The sequence below is a fragment of the Odocoileus virginianus genome, chromosome 17, assembly GCF_023699985.2.
Source record: "Odocoileus virginianus isolate 20LAN1187 ecotype Illinois chromosome 17, Ovbor_1.2, whole genome shotgun sequence".
In the NCBI taxonomy this organism is placed as follows: Eukaryota; Metazoa; Chordata; class Mammalia; order Artiodactyla; family Cervidae; genus Odocoileus; species Odocoileus virginianus.
The window spans coordinates 54,987,411-55,003,246 of record NC_069690.1 but is presented as its reverse complement, the minus strand read 5'-3'; the positions used below and the strand labels follow the sequence as shown (position 1 = coordinate 55,003,246).

At 54.0% G+C, this 15,836-nt stretch overlaps 3 protein-coding genes across 4 annotated transcripts in view; 1 reads left to right on the top strand and 2 right to left on the bottom strand.

The window, feature by feature from the left end:
* SLC39A11 (solute carrier family 39 member 11) overlaps positions 1-1,506 on the bottom strand; it is a 363,731-nt gene extending 362,225 nt beyond the window's left edge. The window contains exon 1 of the mRNA XM_070480055.1: positions 1,400-1,506. The gene's annotated coding sequence lies outside the window, so the exon portion shown is untranslated. The remainder of the gene's footprint in view (positions 1-1,399) is intronic.
* On the top strand, positions 876-13,160 carry COG1 (component of oligomeric golgi complex 1). 2 transcript variants are annotated; one of them, XM_070480050.1, is made up of 14 exons: positions 878-1,231; positions 2,919-3,163; positions 3,313-3,494; positions 3,630-3,800; positions 6,107-6,263; positions 7,002-7,212; positions 7,556-8,341; positions 8,850-8,996; positions 9,466-9,627; positions 10,461-10,588; positions 11,069-11,177; positions 11,614-11,723; positions 11,802-11,880; positions 12,965-13,160. In XM_070480050.1, exons 1-14 carry the CDS (start codon positions 917-919, stop codon positions 13,106-13,108), a joined length of 2,946 nt encoding a protein of 981 aa, XP_070336151.1. In that variant the 5' UTR covers positions 878-916; the 3' UTR covers positions 13,109-13,160. The 2 variants fall into 2 exon arrangements, with proteins under 2 accessions (XP_070336152.1, XP_070336151.1); XM_070480051.1 differs by lacking the exons at positions 10,461-10,588; positions 11,614-11,723; positions 11,802-11,880; positions 12,965-13,160 and having other exon boundaries at positions 876-1,231; positions 11,069-11,162.
* Positions 11,984-15,836, bottom strand: part of VCF1 (VCP nuclear cofactor family member 1) — a 17,549-nt gene continuing 13,696 nt past the window's right edge. Inside the window, exon 3 of the mRNA XM_070480064.1 lies at positions 11,984-14,389. Coding sequence (XP_070336165.1) covers positions 14,162-14,389 — 228 coding nt within the window. The 3' untranslated portion in view covers positions 11,984-14,161. The remainder of the gene's footprint in view (positions 14,390-15,836) is intronic.

Sequence of the window (15,836 nt, the reverse complement as noted above, 5' to 3'; positions counted from 1 at the left end):
CCACCCCTCCTCCCAGGCACTGTTTTCTCAGGCATTTGAGTCTTCCTCACTGCACACTACTCTCCTCGCCGCACTGGTGCCAATGTAAGGTTGTATCAGGGGAAACATCTTTGATGGTACAACACTGGTTTGAAACCAAAACCAAAAACCCCAAAGAAATAACCAACGACAGGTGAAAACCAGAAGCAAAGGAGCGCGCGCACACCCCTGCGCTCCGGCCGCGTCCCGAGCATGCGAGGTTACCTTCCCATGAACGAAAACGGACTCCCAGGTCCCTCTTCCTAACATCGCGTTCGGTGGATGACCAGAGGAAACAACGAACAACAAGGACGCCCCAGAAGGCTGCAGGCTGAGAGCCAGGGATGGGGGTCCAGCGGTCAGCTCTATGCGCCCACCGGCTCCCAGCCCGACCCGGACACGGAGGCGGCCGGGGGCCCGGAAGAGAAGGGGGCCGACCCAGGGGAAGGGGACGGGCCAAGAGTGCCATCGAGCCCTCACAGGGGAAAGACCGTGATCCGGCGCCGCCGCGAAGGGCCTGGCGAGGGGACCCGAACAACCCGAGGAGGGGTAACAATCAGACCGCCGGCGCTTGAAAAGTAACCGCGATGGGGAAACGCTGCACCAGCGCTAGGAGAGGTTTCAGACCCGAGTGAGGCTGCGCCCCAACACACCTGCCGGCTCAGCGACCCAACAACCACGCAGGATCCCTTTTTAAAAAGTGCCGCCCAACAACTTTAAAAAAACCAGTTTAAAAACAGTGCCGCCCATCATTGGCTCCGCCCCTCGGCCGCGCCGAACAAGCCCGGCCCCGCCCCCCCCACCCAACCGGGCGGAAGCGCTTCCGCCCTCAATCAAGATGGCGGCTGGGCGGCGCGGCCGGGCGGAAGTGCCCCGGTGGGGCGCTGACGCGTCCATCATGGCGGCCGCAGCCGCCTCCCCGGCTCTGAAAAGGCTGGACCTCCGCGACCCCGCGGCGCTCTTCGAGACCCACGGCGCGGAGGAGATACGCGGGCTGGAGCGCCAGGTGCGCGCCGAAATCGAGCACAAGAAGGAGGAGCTACGGCAGATGGTGGGCGAGCGGTACCGCGACCTGATCGAGGCGGCCGACACCATCGGCCAGATGCGCCGCTGCGCCGCGGGGCTGGTGGACGCCGTGAGGGCCACCGACCAGTACTGCGCCAGTCTCCGCCGGGCCGGCTCGGCTGCGTCCCGGCCGCCGCGGGACCCGCAGGTCAGCCCCGCACCCCGGCCCGGCCGGCCCGGCCCCGTGGGGAAGCGGGCGCCCCGGCCGGGGCCCACCCGCCTCAGGGAGGCGCCCCCGCCGCCCTCCCCGCGCAGGTGGCCTGTTCCCCGCGGCTCCTCGGGATCCCTCCCGGGCTCCGGGCCTCGCCTCCCTCACCTCAGTCCTGGGGTCACCGGGCTTCCTTTCCTTCATCTCATGGAAACGCTAGGTGTTCAGCCCTGTTCCCTGTTTCACGTTTCCTGACATCGTTCCGGGAACAGCACTCCCCTGTGTCGACCACCTCCCCTCCCAACTCGTTCCCTTCTTCCCGCCCCCCAACCCCACCCCCGCACCACTCCCAGGAACAACTTCCAGGCTGCAAAGACACCTGCTACCCTTTGTAGCAGGTCGCTGGAGGGTAGTAACCAGTTCCAAGGCTCTCATCTTTTAATAGAGGAACAGGTTCATTTTAAGGAACTAAGGTGATAAAGAATCTGCCTGCCATTGCAGGACACACCGTTTCGATCCCTAATCCAGGAAGATCCCACATGCCTCAGAGCGACTAAGCCCCCTGCAGCATAACTGTTGAGCCTGTGGTCTTGAACCCACACACCCTAGAGGTGGGGCTCCACAAGAGAAGCCACCGCAATGAGAAGCCTGCACACAGCTCCAGAGTAGGCCCCCTTACCCCGCCGCATGAGAATCAGTGGATTCAAAGGTCCCTGGAAGAAAGCAGTGGAAGGACAGGCAACCCTTGACCACCAGGCTGAGATACTAGGCACTTAGAACTGGGCAAACATAAGCTCTCAATGACCTTTGAAGAATGTTCGTTAGACAGGAAAGGAAAAGGATAGATTGGAGGGGATAGAAAATGAACACAGTGCAAGTGCGAGGTTTTCAGATTCAGGTAAGAGTGAGATGACGACAGCCTGCAGCAGAACCAGGGAAGTGAGAGCAGAAACCTAGGTGTAGACGTCTTGGCAGAACCATCAGAACGACTTGAATTTCCTGGGATGTGGTGGTCTACGCAGACATTTGAGGGAGGTCAGATGGCTATAATTTTTTGGTAGGAAGATGAACCTTGTGTTAAATATACTGATTATAGAACGACAGTGCAAGTTCCAGGGGTAGTGTCTAGCTGCAGCAGAAGAGGCTCGATGGGGACGCAGGGGAGTGGTGAGGACTGCGTGGTGTGCTGTGATCTGCCTGGAGGTGACGTTTCAGGGACGAGAATGGTGATGGGAAAGGACAGCCGGAGATGGGTAGAGGCACGAGGCCGGAACCAAATTCAGGGGAAGGTTGGTGAAGAGGAACAGCCAGCAGATTAGCCCACAGGGTAGTCAAGGCAGCAGGAGAAAGTGTAGGAAGGACGAACATCACACCCAGCAAGGCAAAAGCTCCCTGGAGGAGCGATGCTCGGGCTCTGGGCTGACATCCCAGGGGTCCCTGATACCCTGCCTGTGTGGTGACCAGATTTGGCTTGCCCCTCCATGGGACAGGGCAAAGGTACAGAGCTGGTAGGAAGAACTTAACTCCAGTAATTCTGCTACACCAACCTCCATGCCTTGCTGAGCGGCACTGAATCCAAGTTCATGAAAGTTCCGAACCCCCGGATCCCCCATACGTCTCCCCTAGCCAGCACCACGCTGACCTGACTCTTGTTTGTCCCAGCTCAGCTCTGTGCCTTTGCCTGTAGCCCCAGCAGCCGTCCCAGGAGAAGTTCTACAGCATGGCTGCCCAGATCAAGCTTCTCCTGGAAATCCCTGAGAAGATCTGGAGCTCCATGGAGGCCTCGAGGTATCTCCACGCCACCCAGCTCTACCTGCTTTGCTGCTACCTCCACAAGCTGCTGCAGCTGGAGTCTTCCAGTTCCCGACACAGCCCGGTCCTCTCCCGGTTCCCCATACTCATCCGGCAGGTGGCGGCTGCCAGCCACTTCCGGTAAGTGGTCCGCCAGCAGAACCTTCTCTGGTGATGGCCGTGCTGCACCGCTCTGACGTTATGGAGCGTGTCTTCTCTCTCCTCGTGTACTGGGGCTCTTCTCCAAAGATGTCAAAAGCTCCCTGTGACCTTTGCCATCATCTCTTTAGGGCAACCATCCTGCACGAAAGCAAGATGCTGCTCAAATGCCAAGCCGTGTCCGACCAGGCTGTGGCCGAGGCCCTGTGCTCTGTCATGCTCTTGGAAGAGAGTTCTCCGCGCCAAGCCCTAACAGACTTCCTGTTGGCCAGAAAGGCAGCGATCCAGAAACTTCTCAACCAGCCGCACCATGGTGGGCGTGGCTCCTCTCCCAGACACGGGCCTCCCACGGGGGGATGGAGCAGGATGAGTTGAGGGAGTCCAGAGCGTTCCCTGATTCTCACTTTACCGAAGGAAACTGCTGAAAGAGGATGGTTTCTTCTCGCAGGTGCCGGTATCAAGGCTCAGATTTGCTCGCTGGTGGAGCTGCTGGCCACCACTCTGAACCAAGCGCATTCTCTCTTCTACACTCTACCAGAGGGTGTGCTGCCAGACCCCTCCTTGCCGTGTGGCCTGCTCTTCTCTACTCTGGACAGCATCACCGGCCAGCATCCTAGCGGTGAGCTCCTGGCCAGCCTCCTTGTCTGGTTCATTCATTTACTGGGCGCCTGCCAGCTGCTGTGCTGGGCCTGGGGATACAGCAATGGATGGACAGATACAGACCCACTTTCGTGGAAGTCAGAGTCTAGTGGCGGAGGCAGATACTGAACTCATGAATCCGCAGTGTCTGCTTAATATCAATCCTGGTCATTGCTCTCCAGGCCGAGTGCAGCTGGACTTGGTAGCAGCTAATGGAGGGACCAAAGTCAGACAGGATGTTTAGTTGTTCTGCAGCGTGTGGGCTCTTAGTTCCCCAGCCAGGGATTGAACCCACGTCCCCTGCATCACAAGGCAAATTCTTAACCACTGGACCACCAGGGAAGCCAGGAGAGGATATTTAAACTGAATCCTGAAGGTTGAGTAAGAGGCAAAGAAGAGAGTTCCAGGCAAAAAGGAGAGCAGGTGCAAAGGTCCTGAGGCCGGGAGGGTGTTCGCACACGAGGACGTGAAAGGAAGTGGGGTGGTGGGTGGGGGGAGGAGGAGCATGAGAACGCGCATGGCTGGTTTCTCCCTCGTGACCAGTGGATTCAGAGCGTGTGAACATAACAGTGGATAGCTTTCCAGGACCTTCCGGATTTGATCCTTCTGTTACAGTGCCCCTGCACCCTGCGCTTCCATTTGGTAGCGTTTGTCCCAGTTGGAATTAGATGCACATGGCTTTTATGTGGCAGTGGTTCCCCGTGGGGTGGAGCAGATGCTGAGAGCTCACTTAAGAGGCTGTCACCACGAACCAGGCGACAGCTGATGGGGGCAGTAGAGACGGAGCTGACGGGACAACGCGGACGTGTGTTTAAGAGATGGTTGTTGAGGGACTGGCTGTGAGGGTGTGGAAGGGAGGTGTCCAGGTTTACTAGAAAAGGAGATTTTTGGTTTTTTATTGAAGGATAGTTTATGTACAGTGTAGTGTTAGTTTCTGGTGTACGGCATAGTGACTTATGCATTCTTTTTCAAATTCTTTTCTGTTATAGTTTATTGTAAGATAGTATTGTTCTCTGTGCTGTTAGCAGGACCTTGTTTATCTATTTTATAGATGGTCATTTTATCTGCTGATCCCAAACTCCTGATTTTCCCCCGCTTTCCCCCTTGGTGACCGTAAGTTTGTTTTCCCTAAGTTCATTCGACTGTTTTTTCAAAGTTCCACTCTAAGTGATATCATACGATATTTGTTGTTCTCTTTCTGACTTGCTTCACTTTGTATGATCATCTCTAGGTCTGTCCATGTTGCTGCAAACGGAATTATTTCTTTTCTATGGCTGAGTAATATTCTGTTGTATATATAGACTACACCTTTATCCATTCCGGAGAAGGAAATGGCAGCCCACTCCAGTATTCTTGCCTGGAGAATCCCATGGACTGAGGAGCCTGGTGGGCCACAGTCTGTGGGGTCACAAATAGTCGGACAGGACTGAGTGACTGTCTCTTCACTCATCCGTTCCCCTGTGGATGCACATTTAGGTTACTTCCATGTCTTGACTGTTGTAAATAGTAATGCAATGAACGTTGGGGTCCATATATCATTTCAGATTATGGCTCTCTCCACATGTGTACCCAGAAGTGGGATTGCTGGATCTCATGGTAGCTCTATTTTTAGTTTTTTAAGCAACTTCCATACTGTTCTCCATGGTGGCTGCACCCATCTACATTCCCACTGACAGAGTAGGAGGATTCAAAATGGAGTTGGTTTAAAAGGGCCGATGATGAGTTGACTTTTGAAAACCTTGCCTTGGAAACAGCTGAGACCTTGGAATGGGACTAAAGGGGACTGGCGACTGTGGGTCCAGAACAGAGCAGTGAGCGGTCCGGCTGGAGACACACGCCGTGCATGCGCACGGCTGTCCTTTGAGGCCTTGGAGGTGGATGGCGTCATCAGCAGGAGGAGCGGGCGGCGGAGGACCAAGCCTCAGGACAGTCCAGAATCAGAGATGAGACGGAGGAGCTGAAGGAAGCGGGGGAGGGGCAGAACGTGGTGACAGACAGAGACGTGTGCTAGTTGGTCTCATCTATGCTACTTTGTCTTTCAGCTCAGTGACTGCTTTAAAAATGCAGGGAGGACACAGCCCTTTTTTCTCCTCTCTCTCCTTCCCCTTCTTTGCCAAACTCCCTCCCTGATGAGGGGGCCCCTGGACATACTCTACTTTTCTTTCTCTCCCTGTTTCCGGGGTCCAGTCTGGCTGCCCCTAGAGGAAGACTGGGTGACTTTTGGAAATTCTTTCCAGGTCCTGTGTTAACTTCCCGGTGACCCTCCCTTGGTCCTCCTCTCCCCAGGAAAAGGCATCGGTGTTCTGCAGGACGAGATGAAGCTGTGCAGCTGGTTCAAACACCTGCCCGCGTCCGTCGTCGAGTTCCAGCCGGCTCTCCGGACGCTGGCGCATCCCATCAGCCAGGAGTACCTGAAAGACACGCTGCAAAAGTGGATCCACGTGTGAGCAGCTCCCGGGGCTGCGGGAACCGCCCGCCCCCCCCGCCCTGTGTGGCTGCGGGGAAGCGGGAGGGCCGGACCTTCCGGGCGGGCCTCGGGGTCAGGCCGGCCCCCCATTCAGCCACCTCTCATGACCGCTCGCCACCTCTGGGAGAACCAAGAAGGAATATGTGTTTCAGGAAACCACATAGAGGGCTTTAAGTCCTCGGGAGTCCTGCCACCCCCTGCTTCTGTCTAGTGCCGTTGTTTGTTTCTAAGCTGAAGTGTGGTCTGCAGTGTGTGTTAGTTTCAAGATTCAGTCATGCAAACTATAGATTCTCTTTCAGGTTATTTTCCATTATAGGTTACATTGTACTGAGTATAGCTCCCTGTGCAATACAGTAGGTTCTTCTTGTTTGCCTGCTTTCTATACAGTACTGTGTATATGTTAATCTCAAACTCCCTGAAGTCATGCTCTGGGGCTCTAGACTTCCTTGGAGACAGGCCTGTCTTGGGAGTAAGGGTTGGCCTGGTGAAGGGGCTGTAGGCTCCACCTCCCATCCAGCCAGAAATGCTATTTATATATATATGTATATATACACACACACATACACACACATGTTTATAAACTTGCTGAGACATACAGACATTCACATTTATATAGTAGGACTCCGTTAAGAGGTTTATCAAGGAGAGGCCAACCCTTCTTCTTAGTAAGGGTGAGGAAACTAACGAAGCCCACGAGAAACACTTCTATTGCAGGTGTAATGAAGACATCAGACATGGGATCAGGGGCCTGCTGATGTACGTGACGAGCACGAAGGGGCTGGCGGGCATCCGGGACGCCGTGTGGGGGTTGCTTGCCAACGAGTTAGCCAGCCACAGCTGGGATGTGGTCTGCCGGCGGCTCCTGGACAAGCCGCTCCTGTTCTGGGAGGACCTGATGCAGCAGCTGTTCCTTGACCGGCTGCAGGTGAGGTGGGAAGTCCACAGGCCAGCTTTGGACTGTCTGGGTAGCTTCTCACCACTTCCTATACGTGCCTTCCTTCCTTGCCGACTTATTCCCATGGTGACCGTTCTGAATAATGAGCCATACAAATGAACAGAGTCTGTTGCTACATAAGAGGCCAGGCCTCCGTCGGGCGGTTGGGGACACGTCCGCCTCCATCAGCGATGACACTCTTCTCCGCTACCAACGGGCCATCTCCCTGAGCGTCGGAGAGAACACGACTCTGGGATAGTCTGCCACTCAGTGCTCTAGGTTGAAATTTCCTGGAAGCAACTGGGATTCAAACTCTTCTCCCCTTCTCTTTCAGACTCTGACCAAAGAAGGCTTCGACTCCATCTCCAGTAGTTCCAAAGAACTCCTCGTTTCAGCCTTGCAGGAACTTGAAAGCAGCAGCTCGGCTTCAAGCAAGCACATCCACTTCGAGCACAACATGGCCGTCTTCCTGTGGTCCGAGAGCCCCAGCGACCTGCCCTCTGACGCCGCCTGGGTCAGCGTGTCCAGCCGGGCTCCATTTCCAGGCAGCGGGCTCTCCATGAAGGCACAAGCCGTTAGCCCTTGCGTGCAGAGCTTCTGCTCCACCCTGGATTCTAAACTGAAGGTGAAACTGGAGGACCTCCTGGCCTACCTCCCCTCTGGTGACCCATCGCCCCACCAGGATACTTCCCCCGCGGCCGCCGAGAGCTGCGCCTTCGACAGATTCGCAGATGCAGAGACCGTGCAGGAGACGCTGCGGACGCACTCCGCGGCCTGCATCCAGGACATCACGGACTGCATCCAGGCGGAGCTGCAGAGCATCGAACAGGCCATTCAAGGGCAGCAGGATGTCCTTGATGGGGCCAAGCTGCACTCCGCCCTCTTCATGGCCCGACTCTGCCAGTCCCTGGGGGAGCTGTGTCCCCACCTGAAGCAGTGCATCCTGGGAAGATCGGGGAGCCCCGAGAGGCCCACCCGGGACTCACGGGCTCTGAAGAAACAGGGGAAGGGGAAGGCGCAGGAGGTCCTCCCCACACAGGCCCGGTGGCAGGACGTGAAGGAGCTCCTCCTGCAGCGGAGCGTGATGGGCTACCGCGTCTGGGGCTCGGCGGTCGTGAGGGTGAGTGGCACAGCAGCGCCAGGCTACCTTCCCCCCCTGCCCCTTTGCCGTGGTCCAGGCCAGCCAAGCTCAGCGAGGCCTTTCAACAGTAAGGGAGTAACCGTTGTCGTTTCATAGTCACTTTATCTGTGCCAGAGAGCTCAACTGTAAAAACTGCCCATTTATTTAAACCTAGATCTTACAGACTGAAATTTTTTTTTTTTTTTCCTTCGACCTGATGAGAATGAAAGATTTTCTCCGGGACGAGGGTCTCTGTTTTCTGATCTTCAACCTAAATATAATCTCTGTCACCTCCACTGGGGTCTTCAGAGGGGCCCCTGTGTAGCAGAGTTGGCAGCCAGACCCCACTGCTGGCATCAGCAGTTGGTCAGAAGAAGTGATCTCGGCCACTCGCCATCCACAGGCAGTCTGTGCGGCGGAAGCTGGCCTCACGGCCACTCAGGTAGTTTGACGCAAACTCTACAGAGGCCCTGAGTGGTCTGTGTGGATATTTGGGTTTTATCACCAGGTTCTGGCTCATGGATTCACCCAGTCATTACTCGTAGACGATGCTGGCTCCGTCCTGGCCACGGCCACCAGCTGGGATGAACTGGAAATCCAGGAGGAAGCAGAGTCTGGCAGCAGCGTCACGTCCAAGATCCGACTCCCTGTTCAGGTGAGCAGGGTCCACCATGAGGGGCCTGTGAACCAAAAAGGGGAAAGAAACCCTGCTCTGTGGCAAGGAGAGACTTTAGAAAAGATCCCTCAAAATGCAGCTCCTGAGGAAGAGCTGATAGTGTGCGTGCCTTTCTCCTGTGGGGGCAAAGTGGGCGGACGGCCAAGCACATAGACTGTTTGCGAAGCCCATTCATGCTGCTTTCCTGTCGTAGCACAGGCTGTGCTAGTTAGAGAACAGCTTACCCTGCAGTGGACGCAGCAGCGGAAAGCCGTGTGCCAGGTCGAGCCCAGGCCACCAGGGGACTGGGGCAGACATCACTCGTATCTGTCCACTGGTCTGCTCTGAGGGGGTGGACTGACCAGGCCAGAGTCCCAGAGTGGAAGCCTTGTTAGGCTTCTTGAGCCCACTCTGTGCATCTTGTCTAGCCAGTGCAAGTTGGCAACTCAACATGCCTTTGTCCTTCTAGCCGTCCTGGTACGTGCAGTCCTTCCTGTTCAGCTTGTGCCAGGAAGTTAACCGGGTTGGAGGCCATGCCTTGCCAAAGGTTACACTGCAGGAGATGCTGAGAAGCTGCCTGCTTCAAGTAGTTGCCGCCTATGAGAAACTCTCAGAAGAAAAACAGGTGAAGGTAAGCCTGTGAATTTCTCCCCATTAAGAACAGAAATAAAAACTGTAGGTTTAAAAAAAAAAAGGTTTCTCTTGGGTTTGGGCAGCCCTCATCCAGGATTCCAGGTGTTAAGGTCTACTCGCCCTGGGCAGTCTAATGGACAGTGGCTTCCGCCTCCGGGAGTTGAATCACACCCATTCCCAGGGCCAAGCAGGTTCCATCAAGCAGCAGGGATGAAAGGTTCAAAGTAGAGAGACCTGCTGTCCAAGCCCAGCTGTGTCACGTGGTCAGCGCGGGCTCTGGGCAGATCATTAACCGGTTTGCGCAGGACACAGTGTGGGCATGTAGATGGGGCACTGGGGAGCAGAGGTGGGGGGGGTGGGCAAGAGCAGCAGCACCCGCTGGGTCAGGGAGCGCCATCGCCCAGCCCTCCTCCCGTTGCCTGCTGTGAGCTCCCCGATTCTGGTGCTTACTCCCATTTCATCAACCGTGTTTCTGAGATGGACCAGCTCCTGACTTGGGAAAGAGTTCAGATAAATCTTCTCTCCTGAGCGTCCTCAAAAGTCCTCCCTCTTCATGCCAGGAGCTTTTATCCTTTAAAATGACTATCTACAGCACCTGAAACCTTTTTCTAAGGACTGGCTCTCCTCCCTGCCATTCGAGGTTTTTAATTTTGTTCAAGACCAAGTATCTCCTATAACTTGTTTTTGTTGTTGTCATGAGATGAAACTGGCCTTCTGAATATAAAAGACTTCCGAAATAACCAGCTGAAACGCAGACAAAACACGAAGCTGTTTATTCTCACCTGACAGGCCATCTCCCTTAATGGGTGGGGATGGGAAATTCATTTGCAGAAAGAAGGTGCCTTTCCAGTGACCCAGAATCGGGCACTGCAGCTGCTCTATGATCTGCGTTACCTCAGTGTTGTCCTGACAGCCAAGGGTGAAGAGATGAAAAGCGGCCGCTGCAGACAGGACTCCAGGTAGCCGTGCCCACCCTCCCAGCACGTCTCTCCCTGACCTGCACGGCCCCTTTCTGGGAAGCCGCAGGAGTCAGCCTCTTCCTGCCCATTCCCTGTGTGTGTTCTCAACGCAACTCAGGCTCATGTTACCAGCAAGATAAAGAATGGCCACCCCCTGGATTGATTCCACGGTCGTGTAGTAGGTCAGGTCTCGTCCCTCTCTGAGTCCGCCTACCAACTGTTAGGTGTAATTTGAGCATCCGGTGCCCTCCCTGGAAACAATATGGGGAATTTCTGTACTTGATTTAGAAGACATCCTACCGGGTTAAAACTCCTAAGGATTATTTAAGCACAGTGGTCAGTGACAAGGGGTGCTGAGGTGGCAGTTGTGGAGAACAGACCCGCCCGTTCCAGGACTTCTCCAGCATTGCAGCACACTGGGCTTGGTTTCTGTCCTAGATTCTCCCAGATGGAGAATGACCATCTTCATCCTTTTGTTAGAGTTGAGAAAGTGGCCGACTACCTGGAGACGCTCATCGACCCATTTGACCTGGACGTTTTCACCCCCCACCTGCAGAGCAACCTCAACCGCCTGGTGCAGCGGACCTCCGTAAGTCCCGGGAGAACACGCCCGCTCTGCACGAAGGGCCAGGGGCTCAGGTCACAGCACAGGCCTGCCCAGCACCTAACCGGGGTGGGGGCGGGCAGATGAGACACACCTGAATTGAGTTACAGGGGTGGAAAGAGTTTTAGATTGAACCTCAAACCTCACAGCCCAAGCAACCTGGGATGACCCTTTAGTTGTAGGTAGGGACTGTTAAGGTTTTATCGGGGCTTCAGAAAGAGGAGCAGATCAGAGCTACTTGACTCTGAGATTCTGACCTTCAGGCAGGGATATGTAATTGTGCAGTATTAACACACGCAAGAGAACATGCCCCCAAAGGATGCCCCCAAAGCAGTGACCGGTGACTGACGGGAGCAGGTTTTCTCTTAACTGCACCACGCAGCACACAGCCCGTCACCGTGTCCCATCTCTCGTCCCACAGGTTCTCTTTGGACTGGTGACGGGTTCGGAGAACCAGTTCACCCCCAGGAGCAGTACGTTCAACTCCCAAGAAGCCCACAACATCCTGCCGCTGGCGTCGAGCCAGATCAGGTAAGGACGTCAAGTGGCCCCTGCTGGGCCCCCAGCTCCCCGGCCTCTCCGCTGAGCCACCTTCGTCTTGTCTGGCAGGTTTGGGCTTCTTCCACTGAGCATGACAAGCACACGAAAGGCCAAGTCAGCAGGCGGAAGCATGGAGACCGCAGCCCAGGTGAGTGTCCGACCCAGAGTTCCTCCCCAGGGACCCCACCCCGCCTCCCACCAAGCCACCTCCGCCCCGCCTCAAATAACCGATGGAGGACCGAGTGACAAGATGCACTAATGCTGCTTTTAATGGCGGCGCAATAAAGAAATACACGATGTTACTAGCTTGAGCTAAGAGAGGTTTTAAAAGATGCCCACTGACACTATCAAGTAGCCTCATGGTAGAAATGAATCTCAGGCTGCCAAGGCTGTAGAAAATGTGCAGGACGGACCGAGATTACAGCTTGTGTTTAAGATTAAGAGGGTAGAAGAGTTAACTGCTAACCCAGCACTACGACTATACTTATTTGGGAAAAAAAAAACTGCTGTTTCAGCGATGGTTTCGTCTCTCGTTTCTTTTAGGCGGGTAGGAAGTTTGCTTCCTCAAGCTTCACCTGTTCTTATTAATAGATCTTTTGTCTCAGTAGGCTGCCATCTGCTAGGATAGCTGCGGGAGTCCTCCGGGGGTCTCTGAAGTGTGTTGTGTACAAGTGTGTCTGAGAGCTCACACGGCTCCCTTCCTTCCAGCGTGTAGTCCTCGTTTGCTCTCTGGTTGGATAAAAGTACTCGCAATGTCTCCTTTCCATATTCCCTGCCATCAAACCCAGTCAGATCTAAAATCCTCAATCAACACCGGGTTTCAAAACTTGGGAGATGGGAGTATCAAAACTTGGGAGATGGGAGTAGGGCGGGGAAAAAAAAGTTTGTGCGCAAGCCTCCCACTCCTGAGCCCGGGCCTGTGCTCTTAGCTTTCCCCACAGCTGTCCACTTGTCCTTCCAGTAACTGCCCTTTCAGCTCTGCACCCGAGAGGAACACGCCATGGAGAGGAGGCACACGTTGCCCTTCCTCCGTCCTCGGTCCCGGTGTCGGCTGTCCTGTCACGGCCCCGCAGTCTGCCGCGTGTCCTTTTCCATCTGGACTAAGCAGTCCCCTCCAGGAGCTGGCCGTGCTGCTCAGACCCGCCGTGTGTCCACCGCGTGGACCCCCGAGCGGAGTGGGGGGCGGGCGGCCGGGGGTCCGGGTGGACGCTAAGGCACTTTCCTCTCCACAGCGGCAGGCGGCGCCCCCGGCGCTCTCCCGAGCAGACGACCCCAGGCAGGCCGGCTCCCTGTTCAGGCAGCTGGTCGCTGATGAGGAAGACTCGGCCGCACCCTCGCTGTTCAAACTCGGGTGGCTCTCCAGCATGACCAAGTGACGAGGACGCTCCGTCTCTCTAAATAAATACTCCTGTGTTGTTTCTCCTAGAAGTGACTCTGCTCCTTTGTTTCTGAGCCACACCAGTCTCTGCGAGGGCTGTGGTGGCACGCAGCCCCCTCATTCCTGTTGGGCGCAGGGATGACGTTGAGCATAAAGCAAGTCAAGTCCTTGTCCCAGAGTTCACAGCACATGTGACTTCAGACCACAGTCCCTAGAGCTTAACTGCGTCAGCCTTCACTAGCACCTTCTCACACGGCGAGGCGGAACCAGCCGGGGAGCTCACACCAGCTGCGGTGGGACAGGTGGTGCCTGAGACCGGCAGTCACCTCCATGTTCCGTGACTGTCCGAGCCGAGCAGTGTTTCCTAAGCAGACGGCAGCTCTGGAGGAATGACAGTTAACAGCTATCTGGGGTCCATGAATCAGAAAGCCCTTCTCTCTGGAAATACAAATATATAGCAGAGAGAAGACAGTTACGGGGCGGGAGCTGACTCACACAGTCTATCCGGGGTCTGACTGTCCCCCTGTCAGAGAAGACAGCACGTTCAACAGGACGTCCACGTTCTAAGAGGTAGCATGGCAGTTCACTTCAGTGCAAGGCTGGTCCAGCTTTCTAGGTTCTGGAAAAAAAATCTTTTTTTTTTTTTTTTCATGGAAAGTAGATCCTCTTTACTAGTTTATTTAAAAAATTGAAGATCCTGCAGTTTTAAAAGGCCTTTTTACATAAAGTAGAATTTCTAACTGACAGACCTGGAAAGCAGTCTAAACTGGACAAACTATGGGTTCAACACACAGATGATGTGTCCTCCTATGGTTCCCTTGATACCCACCCTTAAAAGAATCCTATAAAAAACTGCTTCAAAGCCCCTTGGAAATCGCAATAGTGCAGCAAAACCACAAGTAAACAACAGCCTGTTAACCTGTTATCTCAAATATAGACTGAAAAGCCAACAGGCATTTTTTTGTGCAATTTGTTTTAAAACATCGTTAACTTGAAATATCAAATCCGCACAGCGCTGTCCCTTCACAGAAGGCAAGAGTCTGCCGGCGCGTCACGAGGGAGGCCGGCCCCGGTGCTGCAGGCTGTGGAAGTGGGCCTCCTTCAGGGTCTGGTTGATGTGGAAGTAGGGGCCTGGGCACAGCGCGGACGGCTCGGGCGCGGGCTGCGGGGTGTGGGGGCTGGACCCGGCGGCGAGGTGGTGCAAGCTGCTCTCCGGCCCGCTGGCCCTGTCGGGGCTGTTGATGCTGCTGCTGCTGCCGCCGCTGTCGCTGCTCGAAGACTGCAACAAGGAAAGAGAGGCGTGTCACCGTCAGGCTGCGGGGGTCTCAGCAGCTCTACTGGGGTTTAACCGCAGATAACCCTGGGCTTTCCAGGTGCTTCAGACGGTTAACAACCCACCTGCTGATGCAGCAGACCTGGGTTTGATCCCTGGGTCAGGAAGCTCTCCTGGAGGAGGAAATGGCAACCCATTCCAGTATTCTTGCCCAGGAAATCCCGTGGACAGAAGGGCCTGGCAGGCTCCAATCCATGGGGTCGCAAAGAATCAGCACAGGACACAACTGAGCAAGCACAATTAAGCAAAAGCTCCAATAACTCGGTCAGCAGCGCCCTTTTCCACTTATATCTCAACACGACACTGTGCCAGAAAGAATCAATGCATGAGGAGAAACAATTCTGGAGGTCAATGCTCTTGTGTAGAATTTTCTTGGGGGGACACATCTAAATTTATATTCCCTTAGACAAAAACATTGGTTTTGAAATGCCTGCCTTCCATCGTGTGAAATCCATAGATAGGAAAAAGACCAGAAAGAAACAGATCACAATAATTATGTTAGATGGAGGAATTATAGTTGGAGATTTTTTTCTACCCTTTCCTACAACTTTTTGCAGTGTGTTTTCATTATAAAAATAAACACATACATGCTTCCAGATAATTTAAATGTGATTTTTAAAAAGCTAGTTCTATTCACTTTCTGATAAAAAAATTACACCTAACAATATATATATAAACTGAAATGGCAAAGAAAGCCATGTTTCACGAATGTCCATTCTTAAACCAAGAAATATCACGGTCCACAAATCATTTGCAGGGACTTATACTAACAGGTCATGGAGCCCATCGCCCAGAGGCAGTAGGAGACAACGTATCCCATCTTTCTACAAAAACAAACTCATTGAAGCATTTTAAGAGGCTGAATAAGACCAGATGGTAGGGTTAGCAGCAGTAGCAATTACTGTACATTTACTTGAAGACCTAAGAAGTCAAAGCCAATTCAAACAGAAAAACAGTGTTCCATGAAAGTCTCCCCTGACCCAGTGTAGAATCAGCTAGAACTGCCGCCAGCATCCCCGGCCTGGCTGGGCAGGTGACGGGCAGGCCACCGCCCGAGGGAAGAAACCACCACCAAGAGCACTCTGTGTCCTCCATGCTCTTTACCGTTTCTCGTCACAAGCACTGTCTGAAAGTTAAGGCCAGAGCTCGAATCTATAAGTCGAGATACAACTAGAATGTTTCTAGTAAGTCAAGTTTATATTTTATCTTTATTTCATACTGTAATAGCAACGGTGACACTACTGTGAGAAAATATGGACATGCCTTTAAATAAACAGAAGATGGCTGTACAAATGCTCTTAAAAAGGGGAGGGAGGGGACAAACACCTTCAACTTCTAGGCTGTTCTAAGTATCCTGTAACTCAGAGTTTTAAAGACATGTATGAAAATCTTT